This window comes from Stegostoma tigrinum, chromosome 19, assembly GCF_030684315.1.
Source record: "Stegostoma tigrinum isolate sSteTig4 chromosome 19, sSteTig4.hap1, whole genome shotgun sequence".
NCBI lineage: Eukaryota > Metazoa > Chordata > Chondrichthyes > Orectolobiformes > Stegostomatidae > Stegostoma > Stegostoma tigrinum.
In genome coordinates, this window is record NC_081372.1 from 25,488,593 (window position 1) to 25,514,747 (window position 26,155).

At 39.9% G+C, this 26,155-nt stretch overlaps 1 protein-coding gene across 5 annotated transcripts in view; it reads right to left on the reverse strand.

Moving 5' to 3' along the window:
* The window catches only part of dnmt3bb.1 (DNA (cytosine-5-)-methyltransferase 3 beta, duplicate b.1), a 284,103-nt gene that overhangs the window by 98,960 nt on the left and 158,988 nt on the right, over window positions 1-26,155 (reverse strand). For all 5 annotated transcript variants that reach the window (XM_059652779.1, XM_059652780.1, XM_059652778.1 and 2 more), the window contains one exon: window positions 3,168-3,247. In XM_059652779.1, coding sequence (XP_059508762.1) covers window positions 3,168-3,247 — 80 coding nt within the window. The remainder of the gene's footprint in view (window positions 1-3,167; window positions 3,248-26,155) is intronic.

Sequence of the window (26,155 nt, forward strand, 5' to 3'; positions counted from 1 at the left end):
ATTACAACATTGTGGCCCAACAGCAACTATTACTAGGGAACCCATCAGAGAAACCGCAGTAAGCTCCTTTAACAGGCCAGCACAGGACTGGGTGAGACAGAAGAGGCTCAAGAAGTTAAGCTCCAAATAATTCAAAAATATTAAATAAAAACTGAAACAAATGAGGATGCTGTGAATCAGGAACAAAAACAAAGTTGCTGGAAAAGCCCAGCAGGTCTGGCAGGATCTGTGAAAAAAAAGGCAGAGTTAACATTTCAGGTCTGGTAACCCTTCCTCAGAACTGATGGTGCCTGGGAAAATGTCAGTTTATTTATTCCCTATCCCAACCCCTTCCTTTTTTTCTACATGTAAGCTGACATTTTCCCAGCCACCATCAGTTCTGGGGAAGGGACATCGGACCCGGAACGTTAAGTCTGCTTTTTCCTTAATTCAAAAATATCCTTGTTGGACCAAGAGCATCAGGCATGCTGCTCTAGGCCTCTCTACATCCTAAGACTAGCCCCTTATTCCACATCTGGCAACTGTCCTCATGAACTTAACTGTTTGGCAATGGCATCTGAGCTGCATTAATTTGCACCCAGATATTAACAAAACATCTACTAATCATAACACTTGTCTATAAGTCGCTGACTGCAAATTGAGACCAAAAAATAAGTTATATCAACAAAATCAGAACATCGACAGAAACACATAGCAGGTTGATCAGGATCTGTAGAGAAAACAAGCAACTTGACTCATTCCAATAATAAACCTCCAATCTGAAGCATGAATGCATCAGTTCCTCTAGTAATATTGACTAACTTGTTGTGCATTTAAAGCACGCTGTGTTTTTGTTTCAGATTTCCAGCATCGGAAGGATATTGGTTCATACTTGTAGTTTACAGGAGCTCAAACATGAACATAATTGATGTCATAATCGATGTATTTGCACTCAGCTAGTTAGTTATTCATAAAGATTTGACATTTTTATGAAGTAAGTTAATTATAAAATTTTGAGTTCCAAACTAACATTAGCTGCCTGCAGTCAGAGAATAGACTATTAAACTGCCTAAAATATTTGACAGTATTTGATTTGACAGTTTTTGGACTGAGCTACTACAAAAAGCAATTCAGATGAGTAAATTAGATGTAAAATTATAAACGCTAATAAAACAGTTGGCATTTTTGACAACTGAAAAAAAAGGCTTAATTTCAATGTATTTGTGCCTTCTGACTGGGCTCGATGCTAAATTCTTGAGACAGTTTCAATTGAGCACGTTTCTAACAATTAATAAAAAGGAATGTCAATATTTATTCATATCTCATCCTTTTTCCAAACTCTGATGTATTGTTTCAAGTGTACCAATTTTTAAAAAAGAAGAATTACAATTATTGAACACATATGAACAGCTAGGCTTACAATATATGTTGACTAAACATTTTCAGATTCAATTTCTGAACTGCCATTTCAACCAAAGAGGTGGTGAAGCAACTAAAGTTAGCCACAATATTTCCATGCTATAGAGGAGGAAATGATCACTGGATATTGTCCTGTCCTGATTGCTGTATTACAATCCCTGCTGAAATTACATATATTAACATTAGGTTAAATTGTGGTGTACGTTCTACCTCCTACAGCTTCCCAAATGGATGACAGACTTGCATACTCACGGGTCTAGGCTCATATTCATGAATAGCTACTCAAATTAACTTTCAGTGAGAGCCTTGGGCCGCAGAACAAAGCCCAGAAAAGTACTCAGCAGAAAGGTAATGGCAGAAAAACTGGCGAGAAAAGGAGGATGAACAAAATCTTTTCAGAATCAGAAAGCCTTTCTGGAAACCTCATATAATTACTAAATACCTCAGACGATTTAACCATAAGCCTCCAATATTGAAGTATTGTGCATTTGTGCGTGCTACAGCATAGCAGTGGATATGTTTGGTTTATGTATATCACATTTCCAGTTTTACAACACAAAAGTCCTAAAAAATGTGGTATGGTAATTGCTCCAATTTATTTTACAGAAATACCATCCCATTAAAATCAATTGGAAGAAAAGGTTTGCTAAATTTTCGTTACTGATCATTGCTGTCACTTAGATCACTGCAGTTATGCTGTTGAGATTGAATAACAAGAACGTTAGTCCAAGCATAATGTACAGGCAATTTAAGAACATTTCAGATTATTCTAAACATAAATTTCTCCAAGTGATAATGTTCGAAGTAAATATGTTATTCGCAAACATAAGTTATCAGTTACAGTAGATTTCTGAATGCAATTTTGGACATCTAAGATACTTTGGCTGTTACCAGTCTAAAGAGAGAAAATAATGTTAATTTTGAAACAGTGCATACTAATAGTGTTGATGTGATAATAACAGCTCTGATGGATAGAATCCACTGGGTATGACTAATGTCAATGTGCACAGATTACAACATCAGACAAAACACTGATTTGTAAACATCTCAAGTTATCTACATTGGATAATTTCTTTAACATGAAACTGCTTTCAGCAAATCTTTGGTAAAAGTATAATTTGAGAAAAGCACAATATTAACTAAATGTCCAGATAACACTCAATTGGAGAATTGGGATGAAGAATTTTTCTTCAGCATCTAATATCTAATCCATCACAGTGGATCACTACTCTTTTTTGAAAACATTACTTTTACACAATTGATTTGAAATCATGTGCTTTCAACAGGATTGCTTCTGGATAACGAATACCAGAATTTACCTCATTGCATCTGTAAAATAATAATGCTCTCAGTGTGTGTTCGTGACTGATTTCAACCGAGACAGCAGGTGCAGGTGGGCAACACCACACTTGATCTAAGCATCCTCGGGGAAAAGCTGGTGACATTGGAAGGGAAGGGGGTTGTAGTTGGAATCACAATCAAAGACCTTATTGAAAATGTGCATGTTCTGAATATTCAGTGTAAAAGAAAGAATTAAGCTCAACTACTATAACACAGAGCAATATGAAATTTGATCCCTTGACCTACCCATCTTCTACTGCTTGCATGAGAGATGCTGGGAGAACAGACAAAGAGAAAAGGAACACATTTTTTCTTCTTAGAAAGCTTACTTGATATATGCCATGTGGCTGACACAATCTTGACAATATTCAATAATGAAGCTTTATAAAGTAGCTATTCATGTATTTGAAGAGATTATACATACTCACCTTGCAAATAGGACACAGGCCACCTTCAAACAGTGGATGGAAAGTGCTGACTCTAATGCTTCCACAGGCAAGACAAAATTCTGATATTAAAAAAAATCATGTATTAGAATAACGCATCAGCCATTCTATTATTATTACTTATCTTGAAAGGTTAACAAGGATCCTTCAACATAAAAATAAGCAGCTAGCACTGTTTCCAAGGTAACTTTATCATCCTGCTGATTTCAATATTCTGTCACAAGTTAGGAAGTTGTTTTAAATTTTTCTGCTGTTTGAGAAACTGATGGGATTAGCATCATTACTCATTTCAGCCTCACCTAATTTGACTCTCCACTAAATGTTAAAATCATACATTGGTTTAACCCTCAATTTAACGTCAACACAAGTCACTCTCTAAAAACACACTCGTCACTAGGCATAAGTGAACAGGTTTATCACAACCAAATCGAATGATTAACATTCCATCGAAAGCTATATGTCAGTCAGATAAACAGGATGCAGAGTTTCATCACTTGAAATTTGCTGATATCACCAAGAAACAACAACAATGTAAATACAGTGAACTGTCAAATTGGTTTTGAAAGTATCAAAATCCGATTTCCTATCAAGTATGAAACAAACCATGTGAATGAATGTATTTTTCTTTTGAGAAACTAGAAATTTGAATGGAACAAAAACAGAAGTTGCTGGAAAAGCTCAGCTGGTCTGGCAGCATTTGTGAAGAAAAAAAAATCAGAGTTAATGTTTCAGGTCTGATCAGTCTGGCTCAGAACACAGTTCTGAGGAAGGATCATCAGACCCGAAACATTAACTCTGATTTTTTTTCTTCATAAATGCTGCCAGACCAGCTGAGCTTTTCCAGCAAATTCTGTTTTTGTTTCTGACTTACAGCATCTGCTCCTCTTTCAGTTTTTACCTAGAAATTTAAATGCCAGTTTTAGACTAGCACCTGCACAGCATGAATGATCCCAAAAAAATTAGGGAGACACAATCAAGCCATAATTAAAACTGAATGGTAGAAATAATATTTTCTTGCTTCATAATGAATACAAGACTTTCTGCTTTGAAAACTTTCTAGAGTAGGATTTGTTGACCTGCAACAATGTCATTATTTTCCATTAGAAAGCTCATCAGGTAAGAGTGTCACATCAATTTGTTAGGAATCTGACTAGTATAACTGCTAAGTAACATTGGTACATTAACATTCTGGGAACTCACTCCTCATTCAAAGTAATATATTTAATCAAAATATTTCTGCAAAAAATGTTTTTGTTGAAATTTGTTATTTTTGTTGAAAACAAAAATGCATTCAGTAACTAAGTTTCTTCTCTGGAAAACTGGAAGGGCTCAATGTGATCAGCAGCTGGAAGACAACACACCACACATGACACTATTAAAACTAGTCACTTATTCTGACCATAAATTTCTTTTTGATTTTGAAAGGATGAAGGCCTATCTTTCATTTTGACTATTGAGGGGAAGGTGTCTAATATGGATACATCAAAGTTTTTTACAGAAACAGAAATCGCTGGAAAAGCTCAGCGAGTCTGGCAACATTTGTGAAGAGAAATCGGAGATTATGTTTCGGGGTCCGGTGACCCTTCCAGAACTTCCTCCCGTTCCGAAGAAGGGTCACCAGACCCAAAACATTAACTCCAATTTCTCTTCGCAGATGTTGCCAGACTCGCTGAGCTTTTCCGGCAATTTCTGTTTTTATTTCTGATTATACAGCATCCACAGTTTTTTCGGTTTTCATCACAGTTTTTATTTGCTTTCTACATTCATACCAGACCATCCCACAAGTACTTGAATGACTTTGCAAGTTATTATTCTTTACATTTAACAGAAAAACATCAAAAAGTTGTTGATTTTGAAAAAATCTTTGTGAAGGAAGATCAAACACTTAAAAATGTGGCAGCCAAAATATGCAAATAGTGAAAAAGAAAGTCTAATTTTTATTTTATACAAACCTAATTTAGTTTGTAGCTGGTAGTTAGCATTAAACTCAAATTTTAAGTTAAGCAGTTGCCAGCCCTAAAGCAAATTTATTTCAACGGTTTCTGTGCAAGAGCTGCTTAATTCAGAACAAGCTGAAAATCAATGCTCTGTGATAGTGTAAACTTCAAAACTTTAATAACTGTTCATAGACTGAAAGATTCAATAAGGACAAACTATTACACACAAAGGGATCAGCAGTAACTGTCTGGAATAAACAATGAAGGGATGAGGACAAACTTATGTAGGAATCGAAAGCAATTAGCAAATGCCTAGGGGAAGTAGGAATCAAAACCACATGAATAAGACTGTTTTGACATCTGCTTAATAACCTGCTGCTTTATACCATGGGAAGAACTAATTGCCCAATAGAAGAATTTGAGGAGTTAATCACAGGAAAACTATGTCTTCAGACAGTCAATGCCAAATGTAACAAGGAGCAGGGATGCTATTTCTGAAATGAAGGTAAGCTGCAGACTTGTGATATTTCGGATGAAAAAATCCACAGGGTTATCAATGTGTCTCCCCTAGAACTGAAGGACAGAAAAATGTAGGAGAAAACAACTCTAGAAGTCTCCCTTAGCAGAACTTCAAAGAACAACACTGCACAAAGATTAAACCAGAAACTCAGCTAATGCTCTGGGGACTGACTCAGTTTGAATCCCATCACAGTAAAATGGTGGAATCCAAATTCAATTAAAAGAAATCTGGAATTAAGAATCCATTGAAGTCCTTCCTAGAAAGAAATCTGCCATTCTCACGTGTTCAGGCCAACATTTGCGTCCTGGCCCATAGCAATGTGGTTTATGCTCAACTGCCCTCTGAAATGGCCTGGCAAGCCACTCAGTGTATCAATTGGTTTGAACTCTCAACATAGAAGTGAAATTGGCAGACTACTTGGCATCAACCTAGGCACCAGAAAAGACAAAGGCATGAATAGCCCTGTTGACTATAAAAAGTTCCCATCTGAGGGTTAGTGTCAAATTGGGAGAGCTGTCTCATTGGCTAATCAAGCAACAGCCTGACATAGTCATAGTCAGAGAATCATACCTCACAGCCAATGTCCCAGACACTACCATCAGCATCCCTGACCATGTCCTGTCCCACCGGCAGGACGAAAATAGCAGAGGTGACAGAAAAGTGGAATACAGAATGAAGTCTTAAGGCTTCCAGTTAAAATGGGCAAGGAAACCTCCTGCTAATTACCACATGTCTTCCTCTGCTGATGAATCAGCATTGGTCCATGTTCAGCAACATTTGGAGAAAGCACTGAAGATAGCAAGAGAACAATATGTACTCTGGGTGGAGGATTTCAATGTCCACCAAGACTGATTTGGCGGCAACACTGCTGATAAAGCTGCTAAAGGAACATAACTGTTCAACTGGGTCTGCGGCAGATGGTGAGGGGACCATCATAGTGAAAGACATGCTTGATCTCATCCTTACCAATTCACAAGCTGCAGACGCATTTCTCCACGACAGCATCAGTAACACTGATTGCTACACAATCCTTGTGGAGACCACATCCTGTCTTCACATTGAGAATACCCTCCAATGTGTAATGTGGCACTATCACTGTGCTAAATGAGACAGACTTGAAACTGATCTAGCAACTCAAGACTGAGAATCCACAAGGCACTGCAGGTCATCAACAGCTGCACAAAATTGCACTCCAGCACAATGTGCAAACTCTTGGTCTAGCGTACCCCCATTCAACCACTACCATCAAGCCAGGGGATCAACCCTAATTTAATGGAAAGTGCAGGAGGGCATGCAAGGAGTAGCATCAGGCATACCCTAAAAATGAGGTGTCAACCAGTTGAAGCCAGACAACAGGACTACAGACATGCCAAACAGCATAAGCAGCAAATGACAGACACAGCTAACTGAGCCAACCATCAACAGATCAAATCTAAGATCTGCAGTCCTGTCATATCCAGTTGTGAATGGTGGTGGACAATTAAACAATTTCCTGGATGAGTGACTCCACATCCTCAATAATAGAAGAACCCAATACATCAATGCAAAAAATAACGCAAAAGCAATCACAACAAACTTCTGGTTGAAGTGCTAAGTTGATAATCCATTTTAGCCTGCTCCAGTGGTCCTCATTACAGATACCAGTCTTCAGCCAATTTGATTCACTGCACCACGCTTACTTCAAAGGCTACAGGCTCTAACAACATTCTGGCATTAATATTGAAGCCGCATGCTCCAGAAATTGCCACTCACCTAGTCATACTCTTCTAGTAAAATGATAACACTGGCATCTATCCAACAATGTGGAAAATTGCCCAAGTATGTCCTGAACACAAAAATCCAATCCAGCCAATTATGGCCCCATCAGTCTAATCTCAATCATCAGTAAAGTGACAGAATGTGTCATCAACAGCGCTATCAAACAGCACCTGCTCTGCAATAACCTGCTCTGTGACGCCCAGTTTGGATTCGGCCAGGGCCACTCAGCTCCTGACCACATTACAGCCTCGGTTCAAACATGGACAAAAGATCTGAATTCCAGAAATGAGCTGAGAGTGGCAGCCCTTGACATCAAGGCTGCATTCGGCCAATTGTAGTATCGAGAAGCCCTAAGCTAAACTAGAATCAATGGGTATTGGGCGTAAACTCTCTGGTGGTTGAGTCATGCCTGACACATAGGAAGATGGGTGTGGTTGTTGGACATCAGTCATCTCAGCTCCAGGACACCTCTGCAGGAGCTCCAAAGGGTTTTTGTTTTTTTTAAACCTACTTTTCTAATCAACCTTTTCAGAGTTATTACACACCTCTGGAGCAGGTGGGACCAGGGGTATGAACACAACCACTGTGCCACAAGAGGGCCACCTAGTTCCTCCAAGTAGTATCTTAAGCCCAATTACCTTCAGCTGCTTCATCAATGATCTTCCCTCCATCATAAAGATCAGAAGGAGTGGGGATGCTCACTCATGATTTCACAATGTCCACCGCCATTTGCGATTCTTCAGATACTGAAGCAATCCATGTTCAAATGCAAGAAGATCTGGATGATACTTGACAAGTGGCAAGTAACATTTGAGTCACACAAAAGTCAGACAATGACCATCTCCAATAAGAGACAATCTAACCTCTGCCCCTTTACATTCAATGATGTTACCATCACTGATTCTCCCACTATCAACAGCATAGGCACTACCAAAGATCAGAAATGCAATTGGACTCACCACATAAGTACAGTGGCTATAAGAGCAGGTCACAGGAATACTCAATAGTTGCCAGGGTGAGTATAGTTCCAACGACATTTTGGATCATCCAGAACAAAATGAAAGGCGGCTTGGTTCAGGGACCCAGCCTGTGTGTCATTATTTTAGTGTGTAGATCCCACACTGAGCTTTTGTGTGTGTACCGACAGCTGGGCGTATAGACGGACAGTTCAGCATGTAGGCCGACAGCTTCTGTGTGACGTTATGTGAACTGAGCTTCAAACCTCAGGCTTGAATGCACTGCAATGCATTTTTACTTCTGGAGAAAAACAAACTGAAACAAGCTTTCTTTTGGAAGCAGTGCAAAAAGTGGGAATGTCAAATACGCAAGGTTTGATTTTCTCCATAAAACGAATTGTAAACTATTTATTCAATGTTTTCTTTGATCTTATTTTGTAAATGTGAATTAATAAAAAGAATAACCAGGAGATTAGCATCTCCTCAGCACAGGGAACTCACTCCGAGCTGGCTGGTCACAGTCAGTCTTCTGCGCACAAGTAAATAAAGGGTGACTTATTCAGAGATAATAGGGACTGCAGATGCTGCAGAATCCGAGATAACAAGGTGTGGAGCTGAATGAACACAGCAGGCAAAGCAGCAGCTAAGGAGCAGGAAAGCTGACATTTTGGGCCCAGACCTTTCATCAGAAAAATCTGGCCTCTATGTAGTTATTTCAGTCCGAGAATGGGCAGATCAGTTCTGATGATCAATAATGAGGCTATTGGTCTCAAAGGAATACTGCCCAAAGTGGGTGCAGAATTCAAATATTTACTAGAAGAGGCTAGTCAATGGGTAATCACAACAATTTTAAGCACGGAAGGCCCTGGAAAATATAAAAGCAAGATGAATATACAGGATGGAGCAGGAGATTGGTCCATGGATTAGGAACACCAAGTACAAAGATGGACTGCAAGAAAATGCAGTGTAAGCTTAAACAGATGCAAGTATGATGGGTAGAATGCTTCTTTCTGCATCATAACATTTTTGTGATTCTGTACATAGTGGGTCTGGGAGCGAATGCATCCCTTGAGACAGATCATGAATCACTGAGAGAAATGCTACTAATAGGAGTTTGAAATCAGAAATAGAAGGCAAAAATCAACAAAATACAGTTTAAAAAGGATAAGCAAAATAGAAGTGGAACAGAAATACAAATCAGGAGGAATGTGGGGTTGGAGGGCCGGGAAAGATCATGCTGGAAACGATGGGGTGTCCCTTAGAGCAAACAGGAGGTCAAGAGGTCCACCCCTAGCCTGGCCAGGTCACAAGGGGGAAAGGAATTCAGCAGTAGTGTGATGAAACCTTAAAGTATTCATTAATCGGCCTTTTAAGATAAGTGGAACATTCCATGCCCAATTTTACACCCCACACCCATCTGCCATTCCCGAACATAAAATTCAGGCCATAGTCGCAGCCTTTCGTGTACGGTCTGAGAGTTTCACAGCCTCGCATTCTCTTCTGTGGTACTTTTACAGCCTCTGCCAATTTGGCAATTTTTCTTCATGGCCTCTTTTAATTCAACTGCATTACTAATGTAGTCTATTTTAGTTATTGTTGCACTCCCAAAATCTCCCTCGATCTCTGTGATAACCTCAGAGCCTGTTAAATATGTCCAAAGTCTGCATTATTCTGTTTGTGACAGTCATGCAGCCTATGCTTTATGCTCGAGAATACTTCCATTGCCTCTTTTATTAGTTCTGGGATATTTCCATTAGCTTGTTATTCCTTCTGTTACATTTCCGCAGCCTCTCTCTCTCTGTGATTTGGTGTTGTCCGCTATTTTGACTGTGATATCTCTGTGAGAGTTTAGCCCTTTTACATCACTTCTTATCTTCTGTTATTCTTGCTGTGAACTGCTCAAGCCTCTGTTATTCTCTTGACTGAAAATAAACCTAGAAACTCAATGATGGTTAGCTTAAAATCAGTTGATTTGGATATGCCCTGTGTGAGTGGTCATTCATGGTTCATCAAATACATACAAAGTAACAATAGAAAAGCACTTCAAACTTTAGCTTTAAAAATATATGTTAATCTGAAAAAACAAATGTGTGTACAGTTTATTATACATCTCTTGAGAAGTAACAATTGCACCTTCTCTTGTGAGAATAGAGATAGTATTGTTCTAACTCTTGCTATCAAATATATTACAAATTATTCTCAGGCTATTGGTGCAAACTGACAATGACACAGCCTTTCATCAAACAATGAAATATGAATTCTAAAAAAGCTAATCAGTCAGCTCTGCTCTCATCTAATCCTAGCACTGCAAACTGAACTAGCATTCTAATCCAAATAGCATTCAGTACTTCAAACTCGATTACAGTAGTGCTCTCAAATGGTAGAACAAGGCCATGATTTATAACACCTGCATAAGCAGCAGCCTGCATGGAGATAAGAGGGAATTCTCACACAAAGCCTGCACATAAAGAATGTCCTGGTTGTCACGTCTGGGAAATTTTAATACAACACTGCCTGAGACAACATTCTGATTTATCACAAAATGAGACCACTCAGCAAACAGAGACAAAAAAAAATGCACCTTTATCCTGTAAGCCTGATTTTGAATTTTATTTGATGTTTGCTTTCAGTCTATAGGAAATTCTCACTAGAGGTCACATCATGGATCAAGCGGTAAAAAGGTAATGAAATTCAGCAGCCTACTACAGTATGTGAAGGACACGTAGGTTTTAAACCCCAATGGAAATTGCTTTCAGTCATCAGTCTTTTCCAAAGCCAATGAAAGAAATTTCAAGATATATTCAGACAGGAACACTTAATGATACAAAGATGACATCTACTGTGTGAAAACAGGCCATTCGGCCCACGAAGTCCACATCAACCCTCTGAAGAGCAATTCAATCAGACCCACCCCCACCCTATCTTATCCCTGTCACCCTGTATTTCCTACGGTTAACCCACTAGTCTCATTTCCCTAGATATCATATTCAATTTAGCATGGCCAATCCAACTGGGCTGCATATTTTTGAACTGTAGGAAGAAACAAGAGTATGTGGAGGTTACCCAGGCAGACACAAGAAGAATGTCCAACCCCACTCAGACAGTTGCCCGAAGGTAGAATCAAACCTGGGTCCTTGGGGCTGAGGCAGCAGTATTGATTTAATCTGGGATAATCTTTGACTAAAATGCCTGTTAAATGTTTGCACTAGAATCATAGAATCCCTACTGTGCAGATAGAGACCACTTAGTTCATAAAGTCTGCACCAACCCTCCAAAGAGCATACCACACCCCCACCCTATCCCTGTAACCCCGCATTTATCATGGCTAATCCACCTAGCCCTTGCATCCCTTGACACTATGGGCAATTTAACATGGCCAAGCCACCTAAATTGCACATCTTTGGACTGTGGGAGGAAACCCACTCAGATATGGAGAGAACATGCAAACTCCACACAGTCACCCGAAGCTGAAATTGAACCTGGGTCCCCTGGTGTTCTAAGGCAGCGGCGATAACCACTAAACTGCCGTGTACTACAAATCAGTCTTCAGAAAGCTCAGAGTCCAGATATTATTTCTTGTAATGAATAAAGGCAACAGCCCTGATCAAGAAGACGGTCATTAATTACAATTTGAAACCGTGTTTAAATTCACCATTGTGATAAAACACAGAATCTTGCAACGCGATTGCATTACATTGTAAAGACTCCATATCACTGAGTTCATGATCTCAGTTAAGTTATGTAGGTGATGCCAAGTGGCAGCAAAGTACTTCCCCACAGCGGGAAATGAGTGATAAATCAGTAAGTCATTCTTGTGCATTTTGAAGATAAGTGTTGGAAGTGATCTAAGTAAAAACTATTTGGAGCTACATAGGAATATTTATCACTTATTAACCAAGTATTTGGCAAATTACCACATGTACGTAGACGAAACACATGTCATTATTAAACACAACAAATTGGAAGAGACCCACCACTTCATCAACAGCATATTTGCAGGGATTAAATTCACAAGGGAAGAAGAAAACAACAATCAACTTCCGCTTCTGGATGTTAAAATTGAGCGTATGGCCAAAGTGGAGTTCCAAGCGTCAGTAAACAGAAAAGCAATCCACAATGATCAAATCCTCAACTTCCACAGCAACCACCCCAATGTCCACAAACAACGCTGCGTTAGGATACTATTTAAATGGACCAGGGCACACTGTAACACTCTGGAACTACGCAGGAAAGAGGAAGAGCACTTATACAAAACAGATATATCCACAACTTCATCCACAGACGTCTACTAAACAGACAACAACAGGAGGACACAGTATGCCCTCAGTCACTGGCCACACTGCCCGACCTCAAGAACATATTGGAACTGACAACAAGACTCCTAAGACCACTCGGAATCATGGTAACCCACAAGCCCACAGCCACTCTCCGACAAACGCTCAAGGATTAAAGACCCAATTCCCACAACATGCAGAACCAACATGGTTTACAAAATACCATGCAACAACTGCCACAAACATTACATCGGACAGGCAGGAAGGAAACTAGCCATCAGAATACATGAACATCAGCTAGCAACAAAATGACAGAACAAACTTTCCTGAATACCTGTACACTCAGACAATGAAGGCCATCAGTTTAACTTGGCCAAAGTAACCAGAGTAGCCCATGCTAAACATAGTCATGCATGGGAATTTCTAGAGGCAATGGTTCTCCACCCATAACGCCATCAACAAACTTATAGAATTGGATCCCATATATAAACCCATACGGATCAAAACCGGAAATGACACTCCTCACCATAACTAACCAGACAGCATGAATTCCAAGTGGAGTAGAATAACATCACTTCATCAGCAGCTCCACTGATGATGTCACCTAGCATGGTGACAAAACATTTGAACAAAAACAAGTCAACTCGATGAGCAAGTCAACAACCTCACCCACAACCCGAGCTAAACATTTTTGCCAAAACTTTAAATGCCATATTTCCAGGTTGTATATATAATAAATAAAGTACATGTATTGAATTTATGCACCAGAGAAGTATAATTAATGTAAAACTAACTCCATACTATTGTGACAGAAATAATGGGAACTGCGGATGCTGGAGAATCCAAGATAACAAAGTGTGAAGCTGGATGAACACAACTGTCTGATGAAGGGTCTAGGCCCGAAACATCAGCTTTTGTGCTCCTGAGATGCTGCTTAGCCTGCTGTGTTCATCCAGCTTCACGCTTCGTTATCCCATATTATTGACTTTTTTTTTTACATTTTCTGCTACGATTTTATCAACAACGTAATCTCCACCACAAACTTTAATATAAAATGCATGGAAATAAGAAATTTCTTCATAACTGAATCTCATGATAGTAAAAATGCCTTCTAATAGCACATTCTAAATAATTTACCAAATTAGGTCAAAAATCCATTGTCCAAAAACCAAAAATATCCTTTATTTGAAAAGCAGATGCAGTAATATTTTCAGTTTTCAGAAACATTACCAGTGGGTGGCTTTGAAAAACTTTTTACATTGAAACCTCAATATACTGAGGGACTCAGAACAACAGCATGATCAGTTGTAAAGGCCACTTCCATTATAATTGTGTAGTTGGTAATTTATAACAGAAATGATGCAGAAATTGATGTAGGATTTGGTAATTCAGTTACATAATTAACATACCAGTAGCTCTGGTCAGTTCACGCCCTTTGCAGGGGAAAAAATTGTTGCTTGGCCTGAATGGACCTAAACATGAAGTTTTTATCCAAAGAACCCGAACAGACCCATAGACAACTGAATTTGGACCTTTGAAAATAAACTTCACTTTTAGGTCTATTCAGGCCAAGCCAAGTTTTTTCCAAAGGGGCCAAACTCAGCATGTCAACAGATCTGTTCGGGTCCACTTTGAAAAGACTTGAGGTTTTACGGTTTTTAACTTAAGAAACAATTATGGGGTTTTTTGTGTTAAATGACCATAAAGTAATGATCTGTCTTTTATTCTCATAATAAAAACTCAGCTTTTACTTGTCTCGACTTAAATGTTTTAGGTTTTATTCATGTTAATGTGATCCAACTGGAAAGGTGGGCAGCTGCGAAGAGATGTTTAAGGGCTACATTTACCTCCAGATCCACAGGCTGCAAAACTTATTGAAGGATCTAGTTTAGAGTGGTTAGAAAGAATCAAGTGCTCACTTTTCTCAGCAAAAGTTCTCGACGGTCTGAGATGACAAAAAGTGGGAAAATTAATTGAATAACGCAAGATTCAAAGTCACAAAAATATTTATAGATACCATCTGTATAGCTATGGTACCCTGGTCTTGGGCACTGTACAGAAATACACAACTGAACTGATATTAGCTTCAGACATCTGAATTAAGATTTTTAAGGGAAAAGTCAAAAGGTTTCAATAACGCATGTGTGATGATCACAAACTGAGTTTAAACTACAGTAAATGAAATCACGATGGCCTAAAAATTGCAGTGGTTCGCTTACCACCCATTTATACGAGCTTCCTTGGAAGAGATTGACTGGAAAGGACAGTCACTTCATTCAAGTATGAATCAGACTACTGCACATAGGACCACAATTACAGTTTTGAGCAACAAATGGGTGGAGGGCACTCCATGTATACTAATCAATTTGGCTCAGGTGGTAATTAAAACAAAAATCAATCCTTTATTTGCTTAATTATGTGGGGCCAGAAAACAGCAGTTCTCTTTCATGTCTGCAAGAATATTAAGACTAATGCTCCCCCAGTTTTATGATCTCTGATGCATTTCATGGCATTCTTTGTTAATCTGTGTAACAAATACGAGAAAGAATTAGGTCTTGTTGAAACAGATACCTTGAAATTTATTAACAACTCTAACTTTTTACACATCACTATTTACACAACTATAGTATCACAGAATAAAAACCAAAAGAACTGCAGATGCTGTAAATCAGGAACAAAAACAAAGTTGCTAGAAAAGCTCAGCAGGTCTGACAACATCTGTGAAGGAGAAAACAGAGTTAATGTTTCGGGTCCAGTGACCTTCCTCAGAATGGGTGTAATGGTATCACAGACTTACACACAGCCTTACTGATGACACTGTGCATTATATACACATAGATGACTCACTGAATACACTATATTACACCAACTCCATTGAACAGTGATTGAAGGTGAGTTGGGTACCCTTACACCTGTCATGTGGCGTGATGTCATGTAACTATCTTAAAGGTACAGGCTCGTCTGGTCGAGAATCTAGGCCATAATGCAACATTTCCCTTTTTTCCCCCTTTCTGACAATAAATATATACAAGAATACATATAGATAAATTGTCTCTACACCATTCAATAACAGCTTGGTGGACCTATGACACAATCACGTCTAGTCTTCATGCCACAACTTGGCAGTATATCTTCACTCTGATGTATAACGTGTTGTTGCAAATGGTTGAGCATCGTTTGTCCTTTTGTGAGATGGTTGCCAGGCATGATTTCTTCAATATCCCAGTTATAATGTGGTGTTTGATGACTGATCGTGGTTGATGATAAGTATTTTGAATATCTCATCTATTTCTTCACAAGGCTTGACCATTGCCCATTACGACATCATATGATCTTAGCTGAACAGAATGACTGTATTTTTCCATGAACCCATGCGTTTGTATGAAAATCTCAAACTCGTTTATGATTTTTCTGCGCTCATGTTGGAGGTACTGTCTGCATGCTCATTGATCATGCTCTTGTACCATTTTCTCCCTTCTTTGCAACAATGCATCATCCATGTGTGGTAGGGAAGAACTGTACACATCTGTCTCCAAAATACAAGGGCTGCTGCTGAGCATAAACCACTGCCTGTAGAAGTATCACATAGACTTAGCACAGCTATTCAAAAATCATTGCAGTTGGCTTTATGCCCAATGATCGTGGATCATGGAGTACTAACAGTGTGTTCTGACAGACTGTTCAATAGAGGGTAGTGAGAAGAGGTATTTTGTTGGACATCTCAATTCCTGCACATGTTGGAATTAGCTTACTTTGACCATTGCCTGACATAATTTGGTGAGGAACACTGAATATGCAACAACCATTTCATTATGGTAGCTCTGATTTGTTGCACAGAAGGGAATTTGGTGAAATAGTCTGTCACCAGAATGTAATCTTGACCTTGGACATAAAAATATTAGTCATAAAATTGCTCAGACAGAATCTCAAAGAGAAGAAAATTCTCAATCATTAAGGTTGTTGAAATTTGACTTAACTTGATCAGTTGATTGACGCCTTTATTAATGACAAGCTAATGTATTGATTCATACACCAATTTTTTTCTTGCACCCATCTGTTCTAATATTTGTACAGTCTAGCATATTTTGATATAGAGTTTGTGGAATTATGACTTGTTTGCTTTTGAAGATTACATTCCTTAGAGAATCTTAGTTCACTTCTGAATATCCAAAACAAACATACTAGCTCAGGGACTGGTTAGATTTGTTCGGACTGCATCATCCACTGTTGATAATTTATCTGAGCTGTTGCAGCTGGTCACTACCTCACATAGCTGACTGAATCTGCTTTATTCATCTCTGAACAAAACATACGCTCGGAATATTGCATTCTGGAATCCTTAGCGTTGCAGCTAATGGATTACTTCATGAATCCTTATAATACATGAAACCATACTTATTCACAGACCACTAAAAGATGTTTGATCCTATAAAGATGAATAATGTAAAAGGTTCTGGGTGCCTATCCCAAGGAGCAAATTGAAATTTAAGACAGAACACAAATGCACTGGATTGCAGACCTGTTGTAGGCAGTTGGCTTGTCTTGTGAGGGCAACATTGTGCTGTGCCAGTTTCCTGAGTACATCTCACAGAAGGGGACGATATTTGCACTGGCAACATTGTCAATTTTGGCATACAAAAATCTAAAGTGTAGTGAATGTTGTACATTCCTTTTGAGGCAGAACAATTGGATGGAAGATGCACGGCCTGGTGGTATTATCATTGAACTGTTAATCCAAAGACTCAGGTAATACTTGGGGATTCAGGCTCAAATCCTGCCATGGCAGATGTGGAATTTGGACTAAAAAAAAATCAGAATTAAGAGACAAATGATGACCATGAAACCACTATCAATTGTCAGGAAAAACCCACTTGAATTCAGTAATGCCTTTCAGGGAAGGAAACCTTCCTTACCTGGTCTATCTTCCATGTGACTCTGGACCTACTGCTTGGTGGTTGACTCTTAACTGCCTTTGGGCGATTAGGGATAGACAAGAAATGCTTGCCTAGCTCAACCCACGAAACAGTAAATGCTTTTCTGATGACATTCATGTGCCATTTCAAGTTTACCACATACTGACTCCATCACACTGAGCAACTGCAGATGAAGTGGGTACGTTTGAACAGGAACATCACATGCTGTGATGTCATGTAACTATCTTAAAAGGTACAAGCTTGTCTGACCTGGAAGCTCAAGCTTGATTCTACTGATCATAAGCTTGAACTTAGAGAAAAAGCTTAGAAGGAGGAAGACACAGAAACACTAAACTAAATCATTGAGGAGCAAATGGTGACCATTTGGAACAATCTCCACAGTGACAGTGGGAGTTAATAAAAGCATGTAAAAAAAGATACAAGCCATTACATGAGAGACATTAACTGGTATTAGATTTTAGCATGAAAATCATGGACTGCAGATTCTTCACCAATCCTATATGTTCCTGTGTTTCTGACTTTTTTTAAAAGGTAAGACATGAGGTACATCGCGAATTAGCATAAAACCTGTAACTTTCAAGTATTTAGTAATCAAAGTTTAGAGAATGGGAAAATGGCTCTGTCTGTAGATTACAACTAAAGATTTATCCAATTGAAAATAATTCTGATCAGAAGTTATTAACCTGAAACAGTGGGCAGAATTTAGCGCTGCTGATCAAAGCCATGGAGGTGGGGATTGCACAACATGCTAAACACCTCGGCCTGTGTCTTTCAAGGGGCTGAGAGTCAAGCAAATATTTTTGATCCATCTGATTGGATCATGACTTTTGCAGCTTGGCTCCCCATTTTTATTTCCCCAGTATCACTCTCTTATGGGCCTAAATTCACTTTGGCCTCTCACATTGATAGGACTAGAAACTCATTTCCCAATATCAAGTTTACCAATAATGTTTGCTAAATGCTAAATTCTACCATGTTATGGTCACTTCTTTTCTTCTAGGCAATTTTTTAAAAACTCAGATAATTTAATAAACCTGCCTCATTAAACATCACGCAATCCAAAATTCCTTGATCCCTGACTTGATCCCCAACATACTGTTCGAAGGTCAGAAATCATATAACATCAGGTTATAGTTCAACAGGTTTATTCGAAGTGACTTCCCTGATGAAGAGGCTGTGCTATGAAAGCCTGTGATTTCAAATAAACCTGTTGGACTACAACCTGGAGTCGTGTACTTCTGAACTCATCCACCCCAATCCAACATTGGCACCTCCATATCATGGCTGCTGTTCAAAGAGAGAGTACCAAAAACACTTTGAATTCTTCCTTTTGGCTACATAAGTCAATGTGATTTCCCAATTTACATCAAAATTAAAACCACACGTGATTAATGTATTGTCATTTTTTTAACATACCCTTCATCTGCTGATTTATTCTTTGTCCTATGCTTTAACTTTTGCGACCACCAGTGCATTCTTCTCCTTTTTATTTCCTACCTCCACCTATGGTTCGGGTAGTAACCCCAAGATTATTCCCTTGGCCATTTTGTCTTTTAATTTATCTATTAGCTGTTCAAATTTTTTCAGCAGAACATTCTTTCCAATCCTATCAATGTTCTTAGTACTAACGTGAACTATAACAACTGGTCTCTCTCCTCCCAGTCCAAGTTCCTGTCTGCACCAAGGGGATGTTCTGGCACTGGGCAGGCAATCCAGCCTTTGGGATGCATGCTCACAGCTGCACAGAATCATATTTATCCCACTAATTATACTGTCCCCTCACTATGACTGTGTTCCTATTTCTTCTACCCATTTGAACGACTAAATGTTTCACAATGCTTTCAATGGCGCTGCTCCAGGCACTTCCTGCATTACAATGCCACAAAGTTTGCACATAGTTACTCACTGAGTAGGGTGTCTATTGGAGGTAAAGGGTTTTCAAAAGTGTGTGTGTTTTATACCAGTCATTTCCTTTTTCATCAAATGGTAAAGTACTTTTAGTTGAAAAGTATTGTCTTCAAATACTGTGTATTTATGTACTGTGTAAGCCAAATGAATAATAGTGTGTAGGTCCCCTAATTGTGATTTCTCACATTTAAGGCTGGATAGACAGATTTTCAGTCTGTCAGGGGATCAAGTGAATTGGAGAATGGACAGAAAAGTTAAATTCAATGCCAAGATAGCCATAATTGTATTAAATAGGAGAACAGGCATGACAAGCTGTATTGTGATAATGGGAACTACAGATGCTGGAGAATCCAAGACAATAAAATGTGAGGCTGGATGAACACAGCAGGCCCAGCAGCATCTCAGGAGCACAAAAGCTGACGTCTCGGGCCTAGACCCTTCATCAGAGATGGGGATGGGGTGGGGGTTCTGGAATAAAAAGGGAGACAGGGGGAGGCGGACCGAAGATGGAGAGAAAAGAAGATAGGTGGAGAGGAGAGTATAGGTGGGGTGGTGGTCCCCACCTATACTCTCCTCTCCACCTATCTTCTTTTCTCTCCATCTTCGGTCCGCCTCCCCCTCTCTCCTTATTTATTCCAGAACCCTCACCCCATCCCCATCTCTGATGAAGGGTCTAGGCCCGAAACGTCAGCTTTTGTGCTCCTGAGATGCTGCTGGGTCTGCTGTGTTCATCCAGCCTCACATTTTAATGACAGGCTGTATAGTCTGTTCTTGCTCTCATCTCTTATACCTGAATAATTGTTTAGTGATACTTAAACATTGCCAAAGGGAGACAAGACTTTGAAGCCTTTCATCTTGCACTATAGAGGGCTAGGATGCAAGAAGCAGGCTTCAAAAAAGGCACATCAATTTATATGGCAACCTTGTAAACCATGCCCAAGCCATCTGTTTACCATGTAAACCTGATGCTGAGGAAGGACAAATTAAAACTATCCCTGGCTACCCTAACCAGATCATCACTTCCTGCTTGTAACAATTCTTGAAAGGATGTATATCCACCACCTTTTGTTCCCAACAGTGCCAGTCCAACTCAGATTGACCGGGAACAGTGAGGTGTCTCAAAAATTTGATTAGCAGGCAAAGCTAGATATCTCACACTGCTACCATGTACAGAAATAATGGGAACTGCAGCTGCTGGAGAATCCAAGATAACAAAGTGTGAAGCGGGATGAACAAAGCAGGCCAAGCAGCATCTCAGGAGCACAAAAGCTGACGTTTCGGGCCTAGACCCTTCATCAGAGAGGGGGATGGGGAGAGGGTTCTGGAATAAATAGGCAGAGAGGGGGAGGTGGGCCGAAGATGGAGAGAAAAGAAGATAGGTGGAGAGGAGAGTATAGGTGGGGAGGTAGGGAGGGGTTAAGTCAGTCCAGGGAAGACGGACAGGTCAAGGAGGTGGGATGAGGTTAGTAGGTAGGAGATGGAGGTGCGGCTTGAGGTGGGAGGAAGGGATAGACGACAGGAAGAACAGGTTAGGGAGGCGGGGACAGGCTGGGCTGGTTGTGTGATGCAGTGGGGGGAGGGGAAGAACTGGGCTGGTTTTGGGATGCAGTGGGGGAAGGGGAGATTTTGAAGCTTGTGAAGTCCACATTGATACCATTGGGCTGCAGGGTTCCCAAGCGGAATATAAGTTGCTGTTCCTGCAACCTTCGGGTGGCATCATTGTGGTACTGGGGGGGTCCAGGATGGACATGTCGTCTGAGGAATGGGAGGGGGAGTTAAAATGGTTCGCGACTGCTACCATGTACATGTAGTTTTCTCTACTAAGAAGATTCTACCATCATACCAAAAAGATATTTTGCCCACCACATGAGTTTCAGTGCCAGTGTGATGCCAGGTATGTAGGCCATATTTCCCAATAAGTGGTGAACCAGATCAAACAACCCGTTGCAAATTTGCAGTGGGCATGTGTTCAACCATGTTTGCAAGCTTCAGAACTGTATATACACCATTTGATGTGATTCTACTACTCGAAATAATTTATTAATTAATCCCAGACTGTGCTTAGAATTAACCAGAAATAAATTTAAGATCATCAGTCAGGTTTGCACTGATGTACCGGCATGTTAGAAGCTACATATAGAAGCCACGTAGACAGGACCCCATTTGACGGAAGCAAAAGGAATTCATACATACATGACAAAAACGGTCATGGAGAATGCCAATCTCTCTTGCATTTCCAAGGCAACACTATGCTCAATCAGAATCGATAGTTAAAAGTTCCCACTGCATTTTCATGGAAATGGTGGCTCAAACAATCAGTGCTCTCCTCCTATAAGACATTGGAGCAGAAATAGGCTGTTTAGCCCATCACGTTTGCATTAAAAGCTTGACTGATGTGATAATGCTCATGTGTTCATGTTGTATAAATTGGTGTCCCTTTTTTTACAATTCTGTTTCTTACATCCTAGTGCTCAGGAATGCAAAAGTTCAAGCTTTGACTTCTTGTCTCCCTTTAGCAATGTTTAACAATGTTGTGCTCTTGTATTAATGAGTAATAATACTTAAGGTTTAAATGAGCCATTTGAGACTTTAGAACTGATTGTGGCAAGATTTAATGAATTTTCACACATACAAGAACATTAATTGTAGCCAAATATAGTGAAACAACACTGTAAGGATGAACTTGATGATGGGTTTAATGAATGATGCCCATTTTGGTAAGAAAAATAAAAACATACAAAACATGGTATTTTAACTAAAACATTGAGTTTTATCTAAAATAAAAGGAAAGTATCATGGATACTGGAAATCTTAAATACTAAATGCTGGTAAAACTCAGCTTGACCAACAGCTGTAATGGAAAGATAAACAGTGTCTACACTGAGTCCAATACGATTTCTCTTCAGAATTGAGAATGAAATTAATGCAAATTGTAATAAGGAACTATGCGAGTCTGAAATTTAACACAGACCTCTGCAAGTTCATATTACAGTCTGTTGAAAATAAAGGCATCCTTAAGAGTTATGGTCAGTAAGTTTGGTGGTACAGTCAACAGCGAAGAAGGTTACCTAAGATTACAAAGAGATCTTGATCAATTGAGCCAATGGACTGAGGGGTGGCAGATGGAGCTCAGTTTGGATAATTGCAAGGTATTGCATTTTTGTAAAATGAACAAAGGCAAGACTTACACAGTTCAAGGTACAGCCCTGTGTAATGGTGTCAAACAGAGACCTAGGAGTTCAGGTACATAGTTCTTTTAAAGTGATGTCACAGGTAGACAGTATGGTTAAGAAGGAATTTAGTATGTTTGTCTTCATTGTTCAGATCATTGAGTATAGGAGCTGGGGCATCATGTTGAGATTGTACAGGACACTGGTGAGGTCATTTTTGGTACTGTGTATAGTGCTGGTCATCCTGTTAACATTAGAGAGGGTTCAGAAAAGATTTACCAGGATGTTGCCAGGGATGGAGGGTTTGAATTATAAAGAGAGGCTGGATAGGCTGAGACTTCTTTCACTGGAGCATAGATGGTTGAGGGGGTGACCTTATGGAGGTTTATACAATCAAGAGGGGCATTGATAAAGTGAATAGCAAAAGGTCACTTCATTAGAATGAGGAGTTCAAAGGCTAGGAACCACATCTTTAAGGTGAGAGGAGAAAGATTTAAAAGGGATCTGACGGGCAATGTTTTCACACAGAGTGTGGTCCACATGTAGAATAAGTTACCAGGGGAAGTGGTAAATGCAGGTACAGTTACAAAATTTAAAATAATTTTGGACAGGTACATGAATAGGAAAGGTTTAGAGGGACATGGGCCAAACACAGGCAAGTGGGCTAGTTTAGTTTGGGAAATTTGGTCGGTGGGGACAAGTTGGACCGAAAGGTCTGTTTCCACTCTGTATGACTGTGTAACTTTGACATCAATAGAGTTCACATAGCAGGTGAAAAGAACAGATAAGAATCTGTCAGGTAACTTCTTATATTAAAATTAAATCAGTGAACCCTGAAAAAATAATAAGTGCAGGAGGAAGTTATCAAAAAGGTGGAGTTGCTGATAAGCCTCACCCCAGAACATTAAGTATAGAAGGAAGCAGACAATGTATGCTACATCAGAATGTAATAAATTACATGCAAAGCTGGTAGTTAAAAAATTATAAGTCCCTGAGCTTGCCAAGCAATCTGAACAACATATTGAAAGGTGCGTAACAGCCTGGTGTGGCACTTGCTCTGCCCAGGACAATGAGAGACTACAGAAAGTGTTGTGCACAGTGTAGACCATCACAGAAGACAACCTTCCATCCATGGACTCTATTTACATGGCTCGCTGCTGTGGAAAGGCAGCCAACATCATCAAAGACCCATTGCACCTTGGTAATGATCTCCTGCAATTTCTTCCGTCAGACAGAAGATACAGAAGCCTGAACACATGCGCCAGCAAGTTCAGGACTAGCTTCCTCCTGGCCCTTATCAGAGTGTTGAATGGATTTTAGCCTCAAATAATGTAACTTGCAATGTCACCTATATGCCTCTAAGTCTTTTTGATCTGTGCATCCTCTGTTTGCTGAGATCGGCCTGTACCGCTTGTAAACAAAGCTTTTCACTATATTTTGGTACACATGACAATAAAATCAATCAATCATTGGGTTAATGTATCAAACTTAAATGAAAGTCAATTTGAAGAGTTAGGTTGGGGTGGTATGTGGATGGTGGTGGTATAACGGACCTGGAAACTGGAGAATCCAGGAATCTGGGATAATGGAAACTGCAGATGCTGGAGAATCCAAGATAATAAAATGTGAGGCTGGATGAACACAGCAGGCCAAGCAGCATCTCAGGAGCACAAAAGCTGACGTTTCGGGCCTAGACCCTTCATCAGAGAGCCCAAGTCATTTCTTTCCAAGAGACCCAATACATTTACCAGGAAATCAGGCACCAATGTTGAGTCTCCCATGCAATTAAGCTGCCCATATGTTGAAAATCTCAACCCCTCTGAGCCCTCCAGTATCAGCGCCACCACAAAAAAAGTGGTGCTCATGATGGCACAACACTCAGGTCTGCCCCTCGCATCACAGCTACAATCACCAGATAGAGGTGAAAGGGGAGATTGGACTCACAGGAAGTGGGGCCTTGGAAGAAATGGGGGAAGGAGTTGTATGCAAGCAAGGTCAGGGAGTTGGATTTCAGTAAATCCTCCCTACATTGCTATGTCCCTTGATTGTGCACATAGTGACAAGGAAAAGGGGACTCCAGTCCCGCAAGGCTTTAGGCATACCCAGCAAGGTTTTCTGAGTGGTGTCCCTCTAAGTTAAGTCTCCCACCTGCTAGTTGTTAAATATGAATTGTGGTGGGATGAGGCCTCTGGGTGAGAAAGTTCTGGGAGGGAAAGCTGCCCTCTATTCTAAATTTGATTGCATTGGAGTGGTCCCCAACCTGTACACCCTGCCCAATTAATTGGCCCTCCTGTCACGGCAGAAGTAGGAGGCATTAAATTCAGTCCATTAACCCTGTTTGTCTTTTCACAGATGCTGCCTAACAGTCACACACTCAGCATGGAAACAGACCCGTCAGTCCAACCAGTCCATTCAGAACATAATTCCAAACTAAACTAGTCCCACCTGCCTGCTGCTGTCACATATCCCGCCAAATCTTTCCTATTCATTTATTTATCCAAATGCCTTTTAAACATTGTAATTGTACCCACATCCACCACTTCCTAAGGAAGTTCATTCCACATGCGAACGACCTTCAGTGTAAAAAAATTGCCTTGTGTCTTTTTTAAAATCTCTCTCATTTCACCTTAAAAATGTGCACCCTGGTCCAAAAATTTCCCATCCTAGGAAAAAGACAACTACTATCAACTCTGTCTACACCTCTCATTATTTTATAAACTTCTATCAGGTCACTTCTCAACCTCCTATGCCACAGTGAAGAAAGTACCAGCCTATCCAGTGACAACACAGTGTGGAGCTGGATGAACACAGCAGCTCAGGCAGCATCAGAGGAGTAGGAAAGTTGACATTTTGGGTCAGGACCCATCTTCAGCCTTTCTTTACAACTCAAATCTTCCATACCCAGCAACATCTTGGTAAATCTCTTCTGAACCCTCTCCAGCTTGTTTAAATTCTTCTTATACCTGAATGGCCAGGCCTGAGCACAGTACTTCAGAACAGGCCTCACCAATGTCCTGTACAGTATCAACATGACTTCTCAATGCCGACAATCAAAGGACTGAGTAATGAAGGCAGGCGTGCCAAATGGCTTTTTAACCATGCTGTCTACGTGTGATGAAAACTTCAAAGAATTGCGTACCTGCACCCCAGGTCTCTGTTCCACAACACTAGCCAAGGGCCGACCATTAATTGTATAAGCCCTAGCCTTGTCAGTTGTGCCAAAATGCAATATGTCGCACACATCCAGATTGAAATTCATCTGCTATTTTTCAGCCCTTTGACCCATTTGATCAAGATTCCTTAGTAATCTTACAAAACCTTCTTCACGGTCTACAATGCCACCAATTTTTGTGTTGTCTGCAAACTTACTAACCATGCCTTCTATAATCTCTTTCAAATCATTTATATAAATGACCAACAAAAGAGGACCCAGAACCAATCCCTGTGGAACATCACTGGTCACAGGCCTCCAGTCCAAAAAACAACCATCCACAATTACTCTCTGTCTCCTGC